Consider the following 25,460-nt stretch of genomic DNA (forward strand, 5'->3'; position numbering starts at 1 on the left):
CTGGAGAGCAAGAAGTATTCCAATTCCTTCACCATAGTCCATGATTTGGGCATAAAAGAAGGCATAGCTAGTGGTTATAGTAAGAATGGCTAAGGGAATCAGTGTCACCAGGAGGGAGCTAGGTTTCTAGTGAATTCCAGAAGATAAAAGTAAGAAACAAAGTTTAAGATAAAAGGAAGATTATTAATTGTCAAGTAAGCCTTCTACAGGGCAAAGTGGAAGGCATGAGAATATCTAAATGCAATGTGGGGTATGTTTGAAGTGGATGTAAGTAAGGGAATGAGCAGTTGGGAATGAGGAATGAGATTTATATGTTGGCAGCTCAAACACTAGGATGAAGAAAGTATGAGGGGGTTGGAATATGCTAATCATTGAGGAATGAGATCAGACAGAGTGTCAGTGGTTAGAAAGAGATCCATTAAATGAAACATGTGGTTAGACTGTTCAAGATCCTCCCTGATTCAGCCTTGTGGTAGGTGGCGATCTCATAGCAGGCAGGAACAGAAAGGAAACATGAGAATCCATTCAGAAACTGTTGGTGTTGTCTAGGTTGGAAAAGGTTCTGGAGGATGGTAGATAGAGGACAGGATGACACAGGAGAAACCCTAGTAAACCAGAGAAAGCAGGACATAGGTTTTGGAGTCTTCTAGACAGTACCCAGTGTTGAAGATGAGCCACAACTAAAGGCAATTGCCAGGGTCCTGACTAGAGATGAAATTGGGGCAAAATCAGAAAACTAAAACCATGAGGGGTTGTGACTTTCTGTGAGTGAAGTTACTTGCTTATGTTGCTCTTTTTTATGTTTGTTTTTTCCCCCTAGAATGCAGTCTGCGAGCATTGAATAGAGTATTACATGATGAGATTCTAAACAAGCCTATGGAAACACTTAAGCTTGCTATTCCATCAGGAATATATACTCTTCAGAATAATTTACTCTATGTAGCATTATCAAATCTAGATGCAGCTACTTATCAGGTACTTTAGAGAAAAAAATATTCTTATGCTTCTTTTAAAAATGACTAATAATAAAGATGATGATGATAATACCTTTTCTCTCTTTTCCCCCCCCCAGGTCACTTATCAATTAAAAATTCTTACAACAGCATTATTTTCTGTGTCCATGCTTAGTAAAAAATTAGGTTTGTATCAGTGGCTCTCTCTAATGATTTTAATGGCTGGCGTCACTTTTGTACAGGTAACTATTTAAGAAAGTTTATTTCCATGTTCATTATAGTTTTGAAAAATAATTGTTGTGAATGAATTACAGATCATCTTTGTTTATGTGTTTATTTACCTATTACATCAAATCAAATATTTATAAAACATTATTTTAGAAGTGTGTAACTTTGTCCAGATCATTAAATTCCTTGAGCTTCAGTTTCTTTACCTGTAAATGAGGAGATTGAATTAAATTTTTTTATGGTTGGATTTTCATATCTAAAAATATATAATCTTAAGAACTAGATTATAATACTCTTGAGGACAACAAATGTGCTTTACACTTCTGCATATACTCGGGCAATAAACATTTATTCCATCATACTGTGTGCCAGGTGCTGTGCTAAGTGATAGAGATACTAATACCAAAAAGACAGCCCCTGCCCTCAAGGATCTTACAATCCAATGGGGGAAGATGACACACAAAAGAGGGTGAGGAGATGGAAAGTTACCTGCAGATTGGTGACATGATGGAGAAGTCCATAGGTTTATACCTTAGTGGGAAATGAAGAGATGTCTGGACTGTACTCCCTTCTTATGGATTTTTTGGGAGGAGATCTCTAACCTCTATTTGAAGGAGTTAATGGGCCAGACAGTTCTGATGCTGTATCAAGGATGATGTGTTCTGGTGTTTTGTAGCACATAGGCAAATGCTGGAAATGACTTCAGAATTAGAACTTTAATTCATGTCTCTGATCCTTTAATCCTAAATCTTTGGTCATATGTGCATATGTCCTACAAAATATTGTGGAAGATATATAGAAATTTAAATTTTTCTCATCCATAAGAATATTACAACCTGCTTTACAAAGGTTTAAAGCAAAAAAGGATCCTGGAAATAGTACAATCCAACCCCCTCATTTTGTAGTTGAAGAAACTGATCATAGAGAGTATATTACTTGCCTGAGATAAAAAAGATAGCAGAGTATGTTGTTGGGGGAAAAAGTCATAAATGCTTGAAAAAGCTAAGTAGAAATCAGTACAATATCAGGTTGGAATAGAAGACAGGATAGGAATAGAAGAGCTATGTCCATACATGGTAAATTTGTAATATTCAGTAAGAGCTTACTAAGTCCTTTTTTTTATACTTTCTAATGAGTGGTTCAGACAGTGCTATTGGAATTTAGAGGAAGTCTATTTTGACTTAACATGTCCAGAGTTCATGGAAGACAGGTAACTTGATATGGGTAGAGTTTTAACAGTTGAAGAAGAGAGGAGGACATTGAAGAACTTCAGAGGTACTAGAGTAAAGGCGTTGTTGCATCATTTTTTCTAACCACAGGTATGCAAATGATAAGCAAAATATCCAAGCCATAAAGAAATAGGTTTATTATGGGAGGGCTGATCCCACAACAAAGCTGGACCCCTGGTCATGACCAGAGGATCCTGAGCACTGTGAGAGACATTCCTTTATACCCTAAAGAATTAGACAACTTTTATACCAGTACAAAATAGTCATACCCATCAAAGAATAGAGGCACCCAGAAGCAATATTTGCTCATTAGGTCAGCTAGGAAGTACCCCTTGTTTGGTGAAAGAAATCTTTTGACCATGACTTAAGAATCATTTGATGGAAAGGGGGAAGCAGTGATGCCTGGGCTTAGAGTGGGTAGAGATGAGTAGTACTAGGTTCTGAACTAAAGTTCAGGCATCCTGACATATAATAGATCACAAGTTTGGGTGACTGATATAGCAACATCGAAGAGTAGGGCTGGCAGTAAGGCCTTGCAAACGCAGTTATTTCCTTAATACTTATACTTACAAAAGCCTACTAAAATCATGACTTATGCTAACTATCTTAGAATTACAATTATGATTTTCTCAAGACTATTGATAAAATTAAAATCCAATCTTTATAAGGGGTTAGGGGGATTTTTCTCTTACAGCATGTAGGCAGGAAAGTATAAGAAATTATGGTTAAATCAGTTAGGCTGTAGCAGATGGTCAGTGTTGAGAACTAGGGGGAAATAAAAGTGGAAAGTATAGATTGGGGCCAGGTTGTTAAGATTGTTGTATGCATCCATAAGGATTTGGATTTTATTTTATAGGCAATGCAGAGCCATAGGATATTTGGATTCTTTGAGCAGGGGAGTGGCATTCTATGAGCCGGATTTTAGCAAAATTATTGTGATAGTGGTATTCAGTACAAATTACAACAGAGAAAACACTTAATAGATGGCTAGAATTGCCAGGTATAATGTGATAAGTGCTTGAAAAACGGTGGGGATGCTAAGAAGTGGTGAGGGAAGAATTGACAGGTCTTTTTGGCTATTTTGGATGTGTAGGATGTCAGTACACTGATCATTGAGGATGATTCTGCCTTAAAAAGAAATAACATGTTAATGTAGTAGCCTTGAGACATAGGAAAACTAGAAGAAAGGAAGAAGAGAGAGAGAGAGAGAGAGAGAGAGAGAGAGAGAGAGAGAGAGAGAGAGAATGTGTGTGTGTGTAATGAAGGGTATGAAGAATTTTGAATGGCTTTGAATGCCGAACAGAGAATTTTATATTTTATCCTAGAGGTAATAAGAAGCCACTAGCACTTTATTGAATAGGCAGGTAATATGCATAGATCTACATGATTATAGGTTCTGATGAAATCAAAAGATATTTCTAGGTTTTCAAACTAGTTAATTATTGATGACAATAATGGAAGTAGGGTAATAAGAAAGAATTTTGATTTGGAGGAAATGTGGGTTTAGTTTTAAAACATGATCAGTTTGACATCAGGATTGTTGTGGAAACATCCAGCAGACAGTTAGAAATATGAGATTAAAGCATGGGAGATTGGGCAGCACTGGAGATAAAAATGGTAATCATCTGCAAAGAGACCAAGCTATAGAAGTAGATGAGAACTCCAAGTTGGTGGGGATGGGGAACAGAATAAGGATAAAGGCCCAAACCCTACATGTTACCAAATTTAGGGAGCAGGAAATGATAAAGGATGTGATCAAAGAGACAAAATGGTTTTAGCAGTAAGAGAACCCTGATAGTGTTACTTTATAGAAGTCAAAAGGAGAAAATTTCAAAAAAGAAGCTAGTATTCAACAGTGTCAAGGGCTGGGGAGAGGACAAACAAAATGAAAATTGAGAAAAGACTGTTGAATTTGGTGATTAAGATTATGTCCAGTGGCTTTCAAAAGTATCATTTCTCTGAATAAGGAAGAGGTGGGATCCAATTTTCTCAGGAGTTAGGGAGAGAATATATGATAAGGTCATCAAAACAAAAATAACAGGACTAGCAATAGGATTAGGGGAGACCTGTACAGTAACCCAGATATACTATGCATGCCACATTACATATGCCAAGCTCTTGTATTTAGCATGATAACCCCATATGCCCAACTTGTATTCTTTGTCCCTAGCATTTCTCCTATTCCACATTGTTCTCTTTCCCGTTACCACTTTGGGTTCTGCTGTCACCAGCTTTCTTCTATTGTCTTGGAATTCTGCAGTTCTTCCATGTTCATTCCTACATCAACTCAGGTTAGAGAAGTGTTGGCGAACCTTTTAGAGATAATGTGCCCAAACTGCACCTTCAAGCCTCCTGTGAGACCCCCTCCCCACACTTTACTCCGGACAGTGGAGGGAGGAATTTGTTCGCATTGGGGTAGAGGGGTGGAACATGCAAAAAAATGTCCTTAGGCATGGTGGAGAGGGAGAACAGAGCAGCCCCCTTAGGCACACTGGGGCATGCATGCCACGTCTTCGCCAACACCGGGTTAGAGGGACAGTAAGGGATTATTAAGTCACTGCTATTAGGCCTGCACTATTTTTACTCACTTTGGTCTGACATGACCATCTTTGGTGACAGACTTAAAAAGAAATTATTTCAGTCAGTAAACATTGCTTAAGCATCTGTCATAGGCTAATGAAAAAAATACAAAAAAAGGTAAAAGAGCACCTATTTTTAGAGAACTCACAATCTGTTTGGGGAGACAACATACAAATTACTATGTACAAAAAAGCTATGTATAAGATGAATCAGAAATAATCAACAGAGGGAAGGTAGTAGAATAAAGAAGGATCAGGATAGGCTTCCTGTAGAATAGTATACTATAGAGCAGTGATGGGCAAACTACAGTCTGGCCTGCGGGCCAGATATGGCCCCCTGAAATGTTCTATCTGGCCTGTGCAACATTATTCCTAATCTGACGAATACCCTGAGTAGGATACAATACAATGAAACTTTGAAAGAGTTGTCTTAGAAACAGACTGACAGATGTGCATTTCCTTTCCTTTGGTCCCCTCTTTAAAAAGTTTGCCCATCACTGGTATAGAGTGAGAGGAGAAAAGGACCTAAGAGAGAATCCTGGAGGATACCCATGCCATGATCTGATTGAAGATTCAGCAAAAGATGACTGTCAGAGTAGTGTCACAAAAACTAGAGAGAAGGGAGTTTCAAGGAGAAGAGGACAATCAGCAGCATCCAAGGCTTCAGAGAGGTCAAGAAGGAGAACATTTGAGAAAAGGACATTATTTTGGCTTTTTAGCAATTGCCAATTATTTTGCAATTAGTGTCTTGGAAGAAAGCATTTTCAGTTGAAGGATCAAATCAGAAGCTAGATTGTAGAATTTAGAAGAGAATGAAAAGAAAGGAACCCATTATAGATGCCCTTCTCCAAAAGTTTAGCCACATGTGGGAGGCGAGATATGAGACAATAGATAATGATATCAGGGATGGATGAATCAAATGTGATCTGGATTTTTCAGGATATGGACACACACACACACACACACACACACACACACACACACACACATATCGTCTATATTAGAGAGATGAAACCTGAAATATTAATCAGGCTTACATAGGGCTTGAATTTCTTTTTACTCTGTTTTTTGGACTTTAAGGAATAGTGTTCAGTTTTTATCTTAGGGTTTAAGTTTGTGTACCCCATGAAAAATACCACATACATTTAACTCCCAAATTCTGTTCTGATTTTGTTTAGTGGCCCTCAGATTCTCAAGAATCAGCTTCTAAAGAACTCTCAGCAGGCTCTCAATTTGTAGGTCTGATGGCAGTTCTTACTGCTTGTTTTTCAAGTGGCTTTGCGGGAGTTTATTTTGAGAAAATTTTAAAAGAAACCAAGCAATCTGTGTGGATTAGAAACATTCAACTTGGTAAGTCTTAAGTGTGCATTTTTATTATGTTTTTGAGAAAGTAGTTACATTGTCACATGTAAAGAATCACCACCATCTACAAAAATAACCATATAACCATATCCAGAATAAGGTATGAGATTTAAGCTTCTTCACTGAACCACAACATAAAGTCTTAATATCCCAGCGCAGTGTTCTTGGACCAATTACTCATTTATAATACTGTTGCTGTGGAACTAACTGCATTCAGTAATGTTTCAATGGACATTGTTTTCTTCTAGAACCAATTAGCTACATTTTAACAGTATATTTTAAAATTAATGTACCATGTTATAAAGAAAGCTCTCTGCTTTAAAATTTCTCCCCTTTCCCTTCCTCTCCTCTCCTTTTTTTTTTTAGACCATACGTTTTGTAAAAAATACAGCTTGCCTAATGTTTCAGATGTAGCCATGCAAGGATCTCTCCTTTTATACTTTTCAGATTATTTTTACTCTGGAGGGAAGGAATGCTTAAAGAAGAGAGTAATCAGAAGTTAAATAACATGATAAACCACTTTTAATCTTTGTTTTTAAAACCTTTTATTAATTTTTCAAAGTGCTTTCTTTTGACCTTTTTAGAGAACAAGTTCTGAGGAGCTGTGAAACTGAAGGCAACTTTTTGTTTTTAAAAAAAATGAAGAGTTGTTCAGGAACAGTAATAGATTTATGTTTGTTAAAGTAAGACAAATTTTAGCATCAGAAGATAAAAAAAGCTCAGGTCTGGCTTCATATCCCGTCCTACTCTTTTTTTTTTTAATTCCTGTCCTGGGGACACCCCAATAGTGTTTCAAACTCGGCATATATCTAAATGAAAATTCATCACCTGGACCCACCTCTGTGTTCTTACCCCCTTCTCAGATTTATCTGTTTCTGTAGAAAACTACTATCTTTCCCATCACCCAAATTCACAATATTGGAGTCCACCTTCATTCTTCCTTCTCTCCCTCCTATATCCAGCACTTTTCCAATTCCAGTTCAGTCCTTTATCTTTTCTTTCCTATGTTATTGTTGTAACCTTTCAATTGGTCTTTGTTCTTCCAGTATCTCTCTTAATCGCTTTTTTACCTAGGTATAGAAGGCACACGTCTCACCACGTCACTCCTACTCAAAAACCTTCAGTGGTTCTCCAGTGCTTCTAGGATAAAATACAGATTACTTAATCTAACATTTAAAGCCATCCACATTTTATCTCTAACCTACCATTTTAGGAACAAGATTTTCTTAATTTTTACTTGTATTTTTACTACCTTTTTTTCACATCATAAATTCTATATTCAGTCATCTGGGCTAAATAAGTTGAACTTGACTTTCCATTTCTTGCCTCTGTGCATTTGTCCATTCTGCTTTCCATCCCTGGAATACACTCCCTATTTTCTCCCCCAAGAATTCTCAGGAGTGTAAATGAAGAAGGATTGTATTCCATATGGCATCACCTTCTTGAAACCTTTCATTATCTCCCCCCACCCCCAGTTATTATTTTCTCTTCTCAAAAGTTACTTTGTCTTAATGTTTACATGCATGTGGTGTCCCTTTGTAATGTAAGTTACTTGAGGACAGGGACTTTATTTTTTTGTTTGTTTTATGTCACCACCTAACACTGTACATTGCACATCATAAGTGATGGCTAAATGTTTGTTTGATTGTATTGGAGAAGTGAGAAAATTTGTTCTCAAAATAAAGAAGTAAATATTTAAGATTTTATTAGATATAGGTAAAGGTTTTCAAGTTTCTTTTAGATATTATTGCAAAAATTGATCAAAAGTCATTCCTTACTTTCAGTTCAGGAAAGTGAAGCTTGGATAGATTCCCTAGACTGGCCCATGGCACTTCTTAATTACTTTATAAATGGTAAACTGCTCTTGATGGCAGCTTTTCCAAAGCTGAGAAAAGAAATGGCAAGCTTTTTTTCCCATCCCTTTTTCTAACTCTGGTTTTGAACAACATTATAGTGGTTTTCCTACTGTTAATCTCGACATTGACAAAGCTCTATTTGTTGCTCTGATTGTCACAAATGTTTGAATTTCACAACCCTTTCCAAATTCACACCCTGGATGCTGCAAAGGTTAATTATGGTCTTACACTGAAATTAGTTTTAACCTTGTGCTCTCTAGCTTTGTGATTCTTACCAATGAACTTCCTAGATAGTTTGGACTACTGTAAGCCTCTTATTCACTTAATCTATCCCTATATTTTATTAGATGTGGATCTCAACATCCTACATGTGCCTCCTACAAACAGAGCTTCTAAACATGATTGACCTTGTATTTGTTATTGAAAGAAACAAGTAGCAGATAGCTAGATAATAGACTGAGATCCTTAAATTAATAGCTCTGTGCTATTTTATCTTTGTACACCAAGTACTTGGCCCTTAATAAGTGCTCAATAAATCCAATTGAACTGAGTTGAAAATTGCCATATTTTGTTAATAAAGGCATCAAATATCACGAAGAAGAGAAAAATAAACCTTCAGTTTTATGACAGGTTGGTATTAAAGTAGTACAAAACAAGTGATTGGACTTTTTTCTTAACTTTTTAAGGTGCTTTTGGGAGCATATTCGGATTAATGGGTGTTTACATTTATGATGGAGAATTAGTATCAAAGAATGGATTTTTTCAGGGATATAACAAACTGACCTGGATAGTTGTTGTTCTGCAGGTAAAACATTTAAAATCCTTTATTTGCATAAATTAAAAATCTGTTTGTTTGAAGGTCTCAAAGTAAGCACTAATATTAAAGTTATTCCCAGCAGTGCCCATCATAATGTCTATATCTACTTTCTTAAAGGAAGTTCAAAATTAAAATAGATTTGACTTTATGGTCCTAAATTGTAGTAGAAAATGAGAATGAAAATTAGTGATGATTGGGAAGGGAAATGACTGAGAGAAAAGGGAGGACAAAGTAATGGAGGGGTGGTGGCCGAAGGAAGTGAATAATCTAAATGATATACCCACTTTTAAACATGAATCAGAATTCTGGAGAAAATTGTAAAGAAACTTTCTGTTTCCTGAACTGAATAGTTCTATCACCCATAAAGTTCGTTTCACAATTGAAAATATATTTTAGTATAGATGGAAATTTATCTTGATTATAATATTATTTATTTCAGTGGGTTAACTTAGAATAAGGTTCTAACCAAGATTGGGAGATTAAAAAATGGAAGAAATCATACCTCCCACTTCTAATATATATTAAACCTCTTTGTTTCTGTTTTAAAATTAAAGCTCCACTCTTTCAAAGAATAACATAACATGAATAAGAATGCCCTTGGAATTGGGCATTACCATGAATTACAAACATTCTATCATAAACTGTACACAGCAAGCATATGTGGTAAAATGGCACCTACTATTTTATGTAGATTATGCAGTTCTTGCTTGGGAAGCTTTTATTCTAAAGTCAAGTCCTAAATTGATTTTTCCGTTGTAGTGTGCATACATGTATATACTTTGGTGAAATTAGCTATAGACATGTTCAGTATAATTTTTATTTTTTGGCTTTGTAATAAATCTCTACAAATTAATAGTGGCCAGTATTTTGAAGTTCATGGGGAACCTTTGCTGATATTCAAACCTTTGTTCATCATTCCTTTTTGAAGAGGACCAGTGACATCAAACCTAGGATATTTTCAAAGCTTCATATTATCACATAATATATGTATATCCTTGTCTGCATTGGGTAATGTGTGCATATGTAATTATACATACGCGATATTCAAATCTTAATAATAATTATATTTACATAAACTTTTTACATACTTTATCTTATTTGATCTTCACAGCAACTCTTTGAAGAAGGTGTTAAAAATAATATTGAATTGACAGCAGCTAGGTGGCTCAGTGATTAGAGAGCCATACCTGAAGACAAAAGGTCCTGGCTTCAATTTTGACCTAAGACACTTCCTCGCTGTGTGATCCTGGAAAGTCACTTAACCCCCATTGCCTTATGTTTACCACTCTTCTGCCTTAGAACCAATACATAGTATTGGTTTTGAGGTGGAAGGTAGGGGTTTAAAAAAATGATAATGATAACATCATTGAATCCGTTTTGCAGACGAAAAAGTTGAGACTCAGTTTAAGTGCTTTGTATAAGGTGACATATAAGTGATAAGTGGTGGTAATGTGACTAGTATGAAAGTTTTTTTTTGTTGTTGTTTTGATGCTTTAAAAAATGACTAAATTTCCCCATAACTTGATCTGTGTTACAAATAAATATAGTGAGCAGAGCAAAGGAAACTGCCCCATCAACTGCTGAACATTTGCATCATTCTCCATGTATGGCCTGCTGCTTCTCTGCTAAGAGGAAGAATAGAACCAAAATGTTGTCACATCAGTCTCCAAAAGGTTCTTTCCACTACAATGTAGCATTTTATTCATTCAGTAAATATTTATCGAGTGCCAGCAAGGTGAAAAATATTGTTAGATGTTGTTGGAAATGTAGAGATGAGAGACATCATCCCTCTCCTCAAGAAGCTCATATCCTAGTAGGGCAGATAAAATGTAGTGATAGTAAACGTAACTTAAGTAATTATAACCTAAGATGGAAGATGTTAAATCTTGTAGAATGATTCAAAACCTTAGAAAGAAGCAATCATTTCTAGATTGGGATTATTGAAGATTAGAGAGGTAGAAGTGTTGAGAGGCAGAATGATATTATAGTAATAATAGACATTTATGTATCATTTTGAGGATTGCACAGTGCTTTACATAATCTTTTGTGGCTTCTAGCCACTCTTTGAAGTAAATGCTATATGTATTATTATCCCTTTTCATACATGAGGAAACTAAAGCTCAAAGAGGCTAGCTCATATATAACCCAAGGATAGTAGGCTTAGGAATTTCCACAGAATTCTTGACATTAGCATTGAAGTTTTTTGAACAAGAATAAGAGAACTGTGCTTAAGGAAATTAATTTGATATCATACTTTTGAAGGTACAATAGAGGAAGATTTAGGAGGCTAACACCAACATAAAGGTAATGAGGACCTGATCAAAGAGGCATTGCAGGGACAGAATGGATAGGATTTTGGTCATTAATTGCCTATACAGGAGAAAGTCAGAGATGGCATCAAAATTTCTAGCCTGGAATAATAACATTAACTGGTATTTATATGCCACTTTGATGTTTGCCAAGCACCTTACATATATTATCTGATTTTAAACAATGAAAATATTAACAAAAATAAAAATTAACAAAAATCAGAAAGACAATGAGTTCAGTTTTGATCCCCAGAGCATTTGAACTGTTGGCAGGACTTAGAGTAGAAAAATTTAACAAGTGAAGAATAGACGTGCATGTCCACATCATGGGACTTTAGTTTTCTTTTGAGAGGAGTCCTTTGTATAAAAGTGATAACTACAACCTTGAAAATAGATGAGGCATCAGAAATCAAATAAAAAAATATTTCATGGAAGGTAAAGAGACTTTCTATGGTCCTTGTAACTGTAATCATTTCAAAAGCCCAGTGTCCTTTGGTAAGAGAAAAATCTAGATTTGTTTACTAGCTCTTAGAGGGCACAAGTCTGCCTTTCCATAGTTCCTGGATACCTTCTCAATGCTTTAAAGATACCTTCAGGGAATTTCACTTTTGAAATTAGAAATGTAGGGGGCAGCTGGGTAGCTCAGTGGATGGAGAGCCAAGCCTAGAGACAGAAGGTCCTAGGTTCAAATCTGGCCTCAGACACTTCCTAGCTGTGTGACCCTGGGCAAGTCAATTTAACCACCATTGCCTAGCCCTTATCTCTCTTCTGCCTTGGAACCAATACATACTGTTGCTTCTAAGATGGAAGGTAAGGGTTTTAGAAGAAAAAAAAAAAGAAAATAGGCCCAACATTTGGCTATTACATGATGCAACAGAATAAGGGCATTTAGAAATTTAAAAAGAAATAGAGAACTCAGAAAATAACTACCTGAGAGGATAGTGATTTGAGATGAATGTAAAAATTATTAAAAATATTGTCAATAAGTAATTAAAGAGAGGGCAGCTGGGTGGCTCAGTGGAATGAGAGTCAGGCCCAGAGATGGGAGGTCCTGAGTTCAAATCTGGACATAGACACTTTCTAGCTGTGTGACCTTGGGCAAGTCACTTAACCCCCATTGCCTAGCCCTTACCACTCTTCTGCCTTAGAACCAGTACCCAGTATTGATTCTATTATGGAAGGTAAGGATTAAAAAAAAATAATAAGTAATTAAAGGAAAGAAGTATTGGGTATACAATATTTACAATATAGAAGAAAGATGGCAATCTTAAAAGCCAAACTTCATGCAAATGAGGACATAAATTGACTAGATCAGGGTAGCTAGGTGGCTCAATGAATAGAGAGCCACAACTGAAGACAGGAGATCCTGGGTTCAAATTTGGCCTCACATACTTCTTAGCTCTGTGACCCTGGGTAAGTCAGTTAATCCCAATAGCTCAATCCCCACTGCTTTTCTGTCTTGGAACTGATAGTTAGTTTTGGTTCTAAGATAGAAGGTAAGTTTTTTAAAAATAAAGAAATTGGCTGGATCATAGCCAAATGTACCAAGAAAAAGCAAAGAAAAATTAAACATTGCTTCTTAAATGAGAATTTTCTTATTTAGATCAAAATGTCTATTTATAATCACCTCTACAGCTAAATTTACTTTATTTTCTGATGTGGGAAAATATCCAGTGCCTCCCATTCAGTCTCCATTCCAAGCCCAGATATAATTTAAGCGTCTTGTAAAGCAGAAACATGAATTCAGATTCTTAGCTTTAAAAGAATTCCTGTCCTAAAAATACACTGGCAAAGAGGAGCCAGAAAGTATTTTAGAAGACGAAAACTGTAGGATAGGGAAACAAAAATTTTTTTTTAACCCTAACAAGTAAGGGCTGTGATGGCAAATCTGTGGCATATGTGCCAAAGGTGGCATGTGTAGGCCCCTGACTTGGCCTGGGAGCCTGGCCTCGCCCCCTGAATGCAGGGTGGGTCATTCTAGCCTCTCTCCAATATAACAGGCTGAACTTGGCTCAGCCCTGGCTGGCATGGCATGCCCCTCCTTCCCACCCCCTTGTCTCCCCCAGCTGAGCAGAGCAGCAGTGGTGGCCACGTTCCTCAGGTGCCCCCTCACTGCCTCTCTCAACCCCCCCCCCCAGCTGAGAGCAAAGTGGCCACGCCCCTCTGGCCCCATTAGCTGAGGGGTGCAGCTAGCCCAGAGCTGGTAGCCTGGCTCTGCCCCCCAAACACAAGGAAAGTGTATGGGGCACTGGAGCCTCCCCACGGAGCTCTGCCTCTCCCCCAAAAGCAAGGGTGGGTGGGATATTGCATGCAGTCAAGGGGCAGGGCATACAGTGGAGATATGGGCACTGACCCACAGTCTGAGGAGCTTGGGGGGGAATGGAACACATCCCTAAAAAGCCCAAAAAGGTTCTCCATCACTGCTCTAGGCAATTGCCCAGAGTCCCCTCAGCTAGGAAGTGTTTGAGAACAGATTTGAACCTATGTTCTCCCAACTCCAGGCCTCTATCCACTGAGCTACCTAGCTGTTCCTGGGATAGAAATTAAGGTGAAATATGTAAGATTCTTTTTTTCTAGATATGTAAGTTCTCCTTTTTCCTCATGAAAGAAAGATGAAGGATAGGAATAATTATATTCACCAATTACTGCATATAACTAAGACTTAGTAAAATGGGTGGATGAAAAGATCAAAAATGTATTATAGGAGTGACCTCTTTCAGACACTGAACAGTCTCACCCAAGAAACTCCAGATTTAGGGAAATATCAGGAAAGTTATTCCTCTGTAAAAATGACTGAAGGAGAAAAGATATCTCATGGGGAAGACTCTAAGATGAACAGTGACATTTCTCCAGGGATTTTGCTGTCTTGAATACGAGGGTTGCTGTGGCATGCCTTGAAACCTTGTTGGAGCTTCCATGGGTGCTAGAAGCAAATGTCCAAAAAAGAATTTAAAAGATTTTTGTTGAATGCAAGGAGCAGCCAGAATGGTGAAAAGCTTCAAGAGCATGCTATTGAAGCATAGTTGAAGGAACTACAAATGTTTAGCCTAGAGAAGACTTGGGAACCATGACAACTGTCTAAACATTTGGAGCATTATCACATGGAAGAGGAATTAGAATTATTGCAGAACTAGCAGTAATGTGTGGAAGTTTAAGAAAGATAATTTTAGACTTAGGGTAAGAAAACTTTCTAATAGTTGGACTTTTCTAAAAGTACATTGGGTTGCTTTTGAAGTACTGGGTTTCTGTCATTGGAGGTTTTAAAGCATATTCTGGATGAACATCACTTATCTTGTTATGTAGGGATTTTCACTCTGGCCTATGGGCTAGTCCAGTGATGGTGAACCTTTTAGAGACCGAGTGCCCAAGTTGCAACCCTTTACCCCAAACAGGAGAGGGAGGAAGCACTCCCATTGGGCTGCTGGGCAGAAGGGTGCTTTTTTAAATTTTTTTGGTGGCACTTGCATTTGAGATTAAAATTATGTGTGTTTAAAAAAAAGCTAGTGCCTTTAATCTATGAGGACTGACTCTGGGGTTCTGTCATATTAAGACAGAGTACAAACAGAAGAGAAGGCTTTAAATGGGAAAAGCTTGGAGGAGAGAATGAAGGGGACAGAAAAGAATCAGTCATAGAGGTAGGAAGAGAATCAAGAAAGAAAGGGCATTTGTAAGCTAATAGAGAAAAATTTCATTTTAGTCATGACTTTAAAAAACCAAATGTCCAAACTTATCTGTTGTGTTTTGGTAAAGAAGTGATGGCCTAGATGTGAAGAGTGAGGTACACATTTTTAAGGTGTTAATGTGTTTTGCTTGGTTCCAAGGCAGAAGAGTAGTAAGGGCTAGCTATTGGGGGTTAAGTGACTTGCTGAGGTCAAATTTGAACCCAGGACTTCCCATCTCTAGGACTAGTTCTCAATCCAATTAACCACCTAGTTGTCACCTTGATTATACTTTTTTTTGGTCACACAAGGGAAAAAGAATTAGTGGGAGGTGGCAGAGATATAAAAAAAGAAAACAATAAAACAAAAAGTAAATAAAATAAAATAAAGTTCAGAAGGGAACTTCCTCTAAACAGAAATTTTGTTACTACTTATTTAAGTTTATATACACTTAAAAATAAATTGGGATAATTGGGACATTATGTTTATTATAATTAATTATATATAAAAGAAAAATTTTAAATAGAGAATAATTTCAGAAGATAGTCTGGCACAGTGACCAACAATGTAAGGACTGAGTGTATGGTATTGGATTTGGTAATTAGAAGATCATAGGGTGCTTGGAACATGCATTTTTAGTAGAATCAGAGAAGATGTTTCTTTAGTATCTATCACCAGGGCTCCTGTCATTACAATAATACCAGCTAATACTTATGTAGTTCTTCAAATTTGTTTGCAAAGCTTTCATATGTATTATCTTATTTAATCGAGGTAATCTGTGAGTTTGGTGCTATTATGATCTCCATTTTACAGATGAAGATACAAAAACTATATACATAAGAAAAGTGAGAGATTAAGTGACTTGCCCAGGATTACATGGTTAGTAAATATTTGAGACAGGATCAGGGTTCAGAATTTCCACACTCCAAAGCCACCCCTCCATCTATTTTGTACTCCCTATAGCAAATAATGTTCCTCTATATAAACTTTCATGTATTTATTGAAAAAATTTTAGGCCAGTTCTATCAAATATTGTTTGAAACAAGTTGTCTATTGGTTGAAATTTTATTGTTTCTAGAGTTTTTTAAATTGTAATATTCTGTTATAGAATTTAGAATCCTGTAACTATCAATCCTAAAATTTATGTCATGTTAAAAAGAAGATACTGCAGGGAAGTTTTTAACCTACATGAACTGAGAGAATTCTCTTATTTCATAGTTGTCTGCAAGAGTGAAATGATTTGTCTTTATCCCCCAAAGTAACCCTTTTTTTGATCATTTGCAGGCACTTGGAGGCCTTGTCATAGCTGCTGTTATTAAGTATGCAGATAATATTTTAAAAGGATTTGCAACATCTTTATCTATAATATTATCAACATTAATATCCTATTTTTGGCTGCAAGATTTTGTTCCAACTAGGTAAGTGAATTATTTAAAAATATTTAGATATGTCTTAATAGTAAATTTAACATATTTCCTCTTTCAGTAAAGTAATATCAGATGTTAGGCTAGCAGCTACAAATGATAACATCAGTCAATGTACATTAGTAAGACCGTACTATGTACCACATACTGCTCAGTATTTGTTAATAGAAAAGAATCACAAAACATTGTCTTTACTCTCAAGAAGCTCATTATGATATATCTGGGACCCAAACAAACACTTATCACATAAGCAATTCTTACTCATTAACTTGGGAGAAATAAATGTAAATTATAAAATCCAGTTTGGTGGGCCTATAGGAAAATGGATAGGCTTTTCCTCCATATATTCTGATAGTTATTTAAATTGGAGTGTTGTTTTTAGAAACAGCCTGATACTATCATATATACAAAGTGAAAAAGCATTTCTGAAGTGCTTACTGTGTGTCAGGCACTACTGACATCTGGAAATATAGAACGCTAAGCACAAAAATAAAGATGGTTTCTATCTTCCAAGAGTTTACATTTTAATAGAGAAGACAACATAAAAAGAAGACCTGAAAAGTGAGGGGGAAACAGGTAGAACCTCTTTATAATAATCTTTGAAAAGTTTGCAAATTTAGTACAAAGTCCTGAACTTACCATTTGAAAGTTTTGATTTTATATTTAGTTAGAATTTTCTCAAGTAAATGTGAATAAATACTCATCTGAAAATTTGAGTTATGGCAGTTATAGAAATATTAGACTTCTGTTCACTTTCTAGTTCAGTAACTAAGTATCTTTTCTAGCTTAGTCTTTTTATTTAACAAAAATGTTTGAAATGAAAATTTTTCAGATCTTCATACAAATTTTCTGCTGGCCTTTAGTGGAATAGATAAATTTCTTTTTTTTTTTTCTTTTAAAACCTTACCTTCTGTCTTAGAACCAATACTGTGTATTGGTTGTAAGACAAAAAAGCAATAAAGGCTAGGCAGTGGGGGTTAAATGACTTGCACAGCTAGGAAGTGTCTCAAGTCATATTTGAACCTAGGACCTCCCATCTTTAGGCCTGGCTCTCAATCCACTGGGCTACCTAGTTGCCCCTGGATACCTAAATTTCTAGTGTGAAATAAGTTACCAAGTAAATTTGCATTATTTGAATCATGTACTCTTACTGACATAATGTAAATTTGCATGTGTATTATTTGGGGGGGGGGATTCTGATTCTTAATAGACATAAATAATTTTTCACTGAAATTCTAATCTCATGCTTTCATGGCATGAACATAAGTCTGAGTCCTCAAAGTTATGATATATCTTACCAAGCTGAAAAGGAGTCAGGAACACAGCTGGAAATAGGCTATGTGTTTTTTGGCTTTAGCAAAAGATTTAGGAGGAAAAAACGGGTGGGTTCTTCCCATTGTTTTTATTAAATAAACTTGATAACTTGATAAGCACAAATAAACATGATTGTTTCCTAGTTAAAAAAACAAAGCATATGACACTGATCAGTTTTAAAATAGGCACCTGGGTCAGTAGTTACTGATGCTATTATATGATATTGAAAACATCCATAATTTTTCCCCTAGTCATTTGGTATCTTCCCCTATTTCAGATATGTTGAGAACTGATCCTCTACCACCGTGAAAAATTGTATTAACTCTAGTGTAGACCTTTTGTGTACTTTTTCTGGTCCAAGTCTTATCATCTTTGTTTTCCTTTCTCTTTATTAATTTTTTTTAATTTTAATTTTAAATATTTTCCTATAGTTACATGTTTCATGTTCTTTCCCTCTCCTCCAAACTCCCAAACCCTCCTTAGCCGACACACAATTCCACTGGGTTTTACATGTATCATTGATTAAGACCTAATTCCATATTATTGATAGTTGGACTAGAGTTATCATTTAGTGTCTACATCTGCAATAATATCCTCCTCTGCCCTTGTGTTCAAGCAGTTGTTTTTCCTCTGTGTTTCTCCTCCTACAGTTCTTCCTCTGAATGTGGCTAGTTTTCTTTCTCATAAGTCCCTCAGCCTTGCTCTGGATCACTGCATTGCTGCTAGTAGAGAAGTCCATTATGTTCGATTGTACCATAGTGTATCAGTCTCTGTGTGCAATGTTCTCCTGGATCTGCTCCTTTCCTTCTGCATCAATTCCTGGAGGTCATTCCAGTCTGTTTTCCTTTCTCAAAGTTGTTGAGATGTTTGCAGTTGTTTATGTGTCTTCGTGGCCAATCCTTTTGTTTTTTTGGGCGGAGTTTGTTTAACTATTTATTTTTATATATATGGTAATTTATAACAATATAACACACATGATTTGAAATAAATAAGTATTAAATTTTAGATGTACTTATCCAAGAGAAACAACTTCTCTCATTAACTATGTCCCAAAATCTATGTCTCATTTTCCCTCCCCTACCTTCTCCCTCCCTTCCTAAAGAATGCAGGTAATATGATATAGAATTTATAAATATTATCATATAATAAATATTTCCCTATTTATCATGTTGTGAACACTAGAGAAAAATTCTTGGAGAAATAAAGTGAAGATTGGTGTGTTTCAATCTGCATTCAAACTCTGTTTCTTCTATGACAGTAAATATCCTTTTTCATTGAATCCCTTGGAGTTGTGCTGGATCCTTGCCTTGTAGATAATAACTGTCATTCACAATTGATTATCTGACATTATTGTTACTGTATATATACAACAATCATTTGATTTCTACTCACTTCACTTTATATCACTTCATATGTTTCTAGTTTTTTTGTGATCTATTTGTCATTTCTTATAGCAGAATAATATTCGATTACAGTTATATACCATAATTTGTTCAGCTATTCCCAAATTGATGAATATCCCAGTGGTCTCCAGCTTCTTGCCACCATAAAAAGAGCTTTCACAAATAATCCAAAATGTAATTTCTTTTCTTTTTTCCCTTATCATCTTAGGTCAACAGACATATACAAATTGTTCTTCAATATCATTGGATCATTTCACAGTTCTAACAACATTTTTCCACATACCTGCCAACACTTATCATTTTGCCCTTTTTATCATTTTAGATAATCTAATAAGTGTGAGATGATATCTTAGGGTTGTTTTGATTTGCATTTCTCTAATCAATAGTGATTTAGAGCATTTTTCCACATAGTAATATATAGCTTTGAATTCTTCATCCAAAAACTCTTCATATCTTTTGACCTTTACCAAATGAGGAATAGCTCATATTCTCATATATTTGACAAACTTCTTTATGTATTTTAGATATGAGAACTGTATTTGAGAAACTCTTTATAAGAATTTTTCTCTAACTTACTGTTTTCCTTCTAATCTTGCCTACATTAGTTTTTTTATATAAAACCTTTTTAGTTTAATGTATTCAGTTATCCATTTTACATTTTATAATGCTTTCTAACTCTTGTTTATTCATAAATTCTTCACCTATCCATAACTCTGATAGATATGTTCCTTATTCTTCTAATTTGTTTCTATCTCCCTTCATATCTAGGGCATTTATCCATTTTTATCTTATCTTGGTAAATGGTATAAGAAAGAGTCTAGAGCTAGTTTTTGCCAAACTACTTTCCAGTTTTCCCAACAATTTTTACCACATTGTGAATTCTTATTCCAAAAACTTGGATCTTTACCTTTGTCAAACACAAGGTTACTATCATCTTTTACAACTGTTCATTGTATCTCTATTCTGTTTCAGTATTCTCTTTTGTTTTAATATCTTTTCTGTTGATTTATTTGCTTGTGCTCTAGATTTTTAACCTTTTTTTCCTTCCTCTTAAAATCTTTGGCAATTTTAGTCTTTTTTTTCTATTTTGCTTTTTCCACTTTGCAATTCTTTCCCTTTTGATGATAGTTTACACTTAGGAGATGGACCTCAAAATTGTCTTAGCATCTTCTCACATTGAGGAATTGTCCTTTCTCTAGCTGTAGTCTCCTTTGGTGAAAGAATGGGTTCCAGTTGGATATCAGTTTCCTTTCCTTCAGGACACACTTTGGCAACCTGCCCCATTTCTTTTTCTTCTTTACTTTGCTGGTCGAGTGCTGCTGTCTCAAGTAGAACACAGTCTTCCCTTCTTTATATCTCCCTCCCCCTCCACATGTCAGAAGGCAGAGTTCAGACCAGCTACCTCTTGCCACAGAATAATTGAGTGAAAGCAGGGTCAGGGTGTGGTGCCAGAGACTGTGGCACAGTAATAGTAGTAAGAAAATTGCTAAGAGGATTCCAGAGCACAAACTGTTAGATCTTGATTGTGTGTTCTATCTGAGTTTGGGGAGTGTGGAGGAGGGATGGTGTCAGTGAGTAAATGATAGGGATTAACACTCTTTGCTGTTAATTCATAAGTCTATTCTTGTTAAGCCTCTAAGTATCTTAGCCTGTGAAGGAGGTGTAATTGTTTTAATTCTTTAACAGAATTTTTATTTAGAGGATTTTTTGATAGTTAATGAAAACTAGAAAATGGCCAGTCTTTTATCATATGTCATCCTTTGTTTTCCTCAGTGCCATTTCTGTTTTCTTGTGTAACAAACTCTTTGACATGCACAAATGATCGCATTCTGTCCCATCTTCTTTAGCAGATTGTCCTTTATTTCTTCTTTCTAAGGATCTCTTCCAGAACACTTACTGCTTCCCTGTTGTCTACACGCTTGCCCTTGCCCATCCTGTTCTCAAAAAACTCTCCACTGATCCATCTATTTCCACTATCTATCATCCCATATCTCTCTTACCTTTTGTGATTTAGCAACTTGAGGAAGGCCTTCAACATTAGGTGCTTCTTCTTCTACTCACTTTCTTCTTAACTCTTTGCAGTGTGACTGATCTGCCTCATGATTCAACTGGATATGCTGTCTTCAAAGTTATTAATAATACTTCAATTGCCAAATCTACTGTCCTTTTCTCAGCCATCCATCTTTATTGACTATTACAGTTTTTGACACTGTTGATCACCCTCTTCTTTGATACACTCTTCTCTCTAGGTTTGTGTGATACTTGTCTCTTCTGATTCGACTCCTATCTATCTGGCTGTTCCTTTTTTCCTCCTTTGCTGGATCATCATCCAGAGGTATCCCCATGGTTCTGTCTTGGGTCTTCTTCCCTTATACTATTTGATTAGCTGATCTCATCTGCTCCCATAGATTCAGTTTTTATCTTTATGTTAATGATTCTTAAGTCTACTTTATCTAGCCCTAACCTCTCTGCTGCTCTCCTATCTCAAATCTCTAACTCCCTATTGGGCATCCTGAACTTGGGATGTCAAAACTAAAATCATCTTTTTCCCCAAACTCTCCCTCCTTCCAGACTTCTCTATTGTTGCTGAAGGCACCACCATCTTCCCAGTTAACCTGGTTTGAAACCTGGGTGTCTTTCTTTATTTCCTTACTCATCCTTACCCCTATATCCATTCTATTGACAAATTTTTTTTTATATTACCCTTGAAGAATCTCTTGCATATATTTCTTTCTCTTCTCTGACACTGCTACCACCTCAGTACAGACCCTCATCACCTCATACCTGGATATTCCAGAAACCCTGCCACAACTGAGTCTCATGCCAACTTGTTTTTTTCTCAACTTGTTTTTTTCTCCATTGTTTATTATTATTTTGTGAAGTGATACTACTCAAATTATTCCCCTTTTGTCATCTATAGTACATTCTACCTTGTACTTTAGGACCTACACTTGCTCTTTATAAATTAGTTCCCATATGTACTCAAAGCTTTTCAACCAGCATTCCTTTTACTTTCTTGTATCAGCCAAACTCTAACCTTTATGAGTTTGCCTTACTTGTCCAGTCTCCTATTCATCTATTTACATCACTGAACAGTACACAAAAACAAACTAGTAGGGAACTCATATGCCTGTGGATGATTAATTTTAGAGTTTTTCATTCTTGTTTCTTATATAAAATGCTGCACGTGTATATATATTTTGACTAGCAACACAGTCACAGTTCTAAGTCTTAATAGTTTCTAGTCTCATTCTATTCCCAAGCTGTTTCAAAAACATCTGAACCCAGGAGTGAATGAATAAAATCAATGAAAAAACTTTTTTTTACAAAATTAATATGTACAAGGCACTATAATAAATGTTGGGGATACAAATAAAAAACTAAGAGAGTGCTATTTTCTAAGAACTCACAGTCTAATTAGGAGAATTAATAATACATTTTGAAGTTTTCAACTACAAGTTAAATGGAAAGGTCCAGAGTTCTTAGAGTACAGTAGCAAAACAGATTGTAGTGTATCTTCTTTAGTATTGTTTCCATTGATAAAACTGTCCCACATTTGATAATGCCAAGGACTTTGGTAGTGAGAATTTTCTGGATCTTTATTAGCTTCTGGCTGCTGGGGAAATAAGGATTGCAATATTTTCATAGCAATTACGAAGTAGGAATGAGTTCACTCAAAAGTACTCTCCTGTACCATACCTGTGAAGGCTGAGCTGAAAGCAAGGATCTGGCCTGCAAACACTACTTTTTCTAAGGTTCTTGGACTTAACTGTCTATCATTGGTATTTGGTGGTATTAGTGTAATGCTAACTGTGAAGTCAAAGAGGAAGAAAGCAGGATAGGTGGTCTGGAGGATAGGGCTATTCATGAAAAAGACTACAGCTCCCACATTTAGCTCTGTCATATCTTTCTGCAGTTATTTTCATCTTTTTTTGACCCATACCTTCTTAGAATTGATACTAACTAGTGAGTTCCAAGGCAGAAGAGCAGTAAGGGCTAGTAAGTTGAGGTTCAGTGACTTGCCCAAGGTCAAACAACTAGATGTATCTGAGGTTAGATTTGAACCCAGGATCTCCTGTCTTCAGGCCTGGCTCTCTGCCCACTTATTTTCACTTTAAAGACTTCCTTTTGTGTATTTGCATGAAATTAGGAAAAGTGAATAAAACATACTCTATTATAGTTTCTATCCCAATGTGCTCATGATATTTGGGATGGCCTCTAAATCACCACTTCACATATGTGAACCCCAGAACCTAAATCTTGATGTTCCTAAATATTCTTAACAAAATTTTAATTGCTTGGTTCCATTTGTAGTTGCCCCTATGAGGTTAAGAATGGGGATGAAATATTCCTGGGAAGATAGTAATTCTCCTTTTGTCTTTCACTTTCCCTCTTACTCTCATGGTAGTGTAGGGTCCTCAAACTCCTGAGGACACTACATCTTTTTCAACTCTCTCCCATGGTAACTACTTTTCACTCATTTCTTCTAACTCAGGGCCAGGAGGAAGGCTGGATGTTCTGCTTTCTCCCCTCTTCTATTTTTAAATCATTCTCAGTGGTCTTTAATCTTTTAAGGTCCATGCAACTCATGTACATCAGGTTATTTATTGGGCTCCAGGTTACTCTCGTAATTTTCTCAGGGACTTTTGTAGATATCTATAGAATAGAATTGTCAGTTCAGCTCTCTGATGTTCTGAACAGTTTTTGTTTTTGTCTTTATATTCCCAGTGCCTAGCTATATAACATGCCCTTAATAAATATTTGTTGGATTAAAATTCTTCAACTGGCTTATGGTCTTTATCTCCTTATACCCTACTATCATCATTTAGGATATCATCCATATTGATAAAACTTTTAATACTATCTTTCAAAATTATATCATTTCCCACATCTAGAATTCTAAATTTAATTTTCCAAACTTAGCCTCCTGTCTTTTTACCTTTTCCATTCATATGCAGCCTATTCTAGTACCATATTCTACCTCTAATCTCCCAGGCCATCATATTCTTTCTGTCTATAGTCACCTCCATTTCCAACCTTGACTACATAGTCTGCCATTTTAATTTTTCACTAGCTGTTGTTCTAGAGTCCCTTGCCCATTGGTCTTCTTCATTTCTGATGAATGAATCCTCACCCCTGTGTGGAGCCCCTATTATCCAGTTTCATGCTTGCTTTAGGACTTGCCAAGCATCCTTGAGAAATATCATAAAACTCGGCATACCTCATCTACCAGAAATTTGTTGCATTACCTCAGCCAACCCTTGATCTTAGTCCTTATTGACACCCTATCTCATTCCCCACAGACTGTTCCAGATTTCCTCCCCTCTCCTCCCCTCCCCTCTAATTCTAAATAACATGGTTCTTTTTTATTGAAAAATATAGGAAAATTGTTATTTATATAACTAATTATTTTTTTCTTGTTTCTTTCCTTTCTTATTTAGTGTCTTTTTCCTTGGAGCCATCCTTGTAATAGCAGCTACTTTCCTATATGGCTATGATCCCAAACCTTCAGGAAATCCTACTAAGGCCTAGTTATTTTTTGAAACTTGATTCTCAGGATCATATATTAAGATCTTCAAACATCATTTGTACATGGAGAATGTCAGCATAATTTCTGTGAGAGATCATCAAACTGAGTCTGATCATGATTGTTTAAATGATTTGAAGTTTAAAGAGTTTTGAAACCATAAGAAGTTTGTTACAGGTGGAAGTGAAATATCCAGTGCATCCAAAAGCAAAAACTCGAAAGAAACAACTAAAATTAAGAATGTTTACAACTTGAACTCTGAAGTTAATGAAAAAGATTTTTATAATTTTGATTGCTGCAGAAATGTCCTATGCACTCTTTGCAAGAGCACATGAAAACATTTGTCAAATATCAATTTTTGCAAATGAAATCTATTTAATCTTAGTAAATGTTTTTAATTTGTGTGTAGATAGATTACACTGAATATAATTCATCATTCTGTAAGAAAGATCATAATTCACTATTTCTTATTCAAGCTGTGAAGAAATTGAAGTATGATTTGAAAATTTTTTTTCATATATCCAAGATTTTTATATTTATAAAGGGATTACTAAACAAGTTTGAATTCTGTTATTTGTTAAGCTCTATAAAATTGATATTATTATGGATCTGATTTATTATCAGAAGAGGAAAATTTATATGTAAGATTCTCTGTGTGGTGATATATATATATATATATATAACCAAATACAAGCTAGAGGTAGAGTTTGAGTATGGGTTTCTTTTTGTTTTTTTCTTACAAATTAGATCCTTGATATTACTTTAAATTTTATTTGCGTGTGATTCAGTCCTTTTTAAAG

The 25,460-nt window shown here is 35.7% G+C and overlaps 1 protein-coding gene across 1 annotated transcript in view; it reads left to right on the top strand.

Moving 5' to 3' along the window:
* SLC35A3 (solute carrier family 35 member A3) overlaps nucleotides 1-25,201 on the top strand; it is a 54,072-nt gene extending 28,871 nt beyond the window's left edge. The window contains exons 3-8 of the mRNA XM_044672133.1: nucleotides 821-975; nucleotides 1,073-1,195; nucleotides 6,168-6,339; nucleotides 8,894-9,012; nucleotides 16,277-16,410; nucleotides 24,575-25,201. Coding sequence (XP_044528068.1) covers nucleotides 821-975; nucleotides 1,073-1,195; nucleotides 6,168-6,339; nucleotides 8,894-9,012; nucleotides 16,277-16,410; nucleotides 24,575-24,665 — 794 coding nt within the window. The 3' untranslated portion in view covers nucleotides 24,666-25,201. The remainder of the gene's footprint in view (nucleotides 1-820; nucleotides 976-1,072; nucleotides 1,196-6,167; nucleotides 6,340-8,893; nucleotides 9,013-16,276; nucleotides 16,411-24,574) is intronic.
* The last annotated feature ends 259 nt before the right edge of the window (nucleotides 25,202-25,460 follow it).

This window comes from Gracilinanus agilis, chromosome 4 (assembly GCF_016433145.1).
Source record: "Gracilinanus agilis isolate LMUSP501 chromosome 4, AgileGrace, whole genome shotgun sequence".
NCBI classification, from domain to species: Eukaryota; Metazoa; Chordata; class Mammalia; order Didelphimorphia; family Didelphidae; genus Gracilinanus; species Gracilinanus agilis.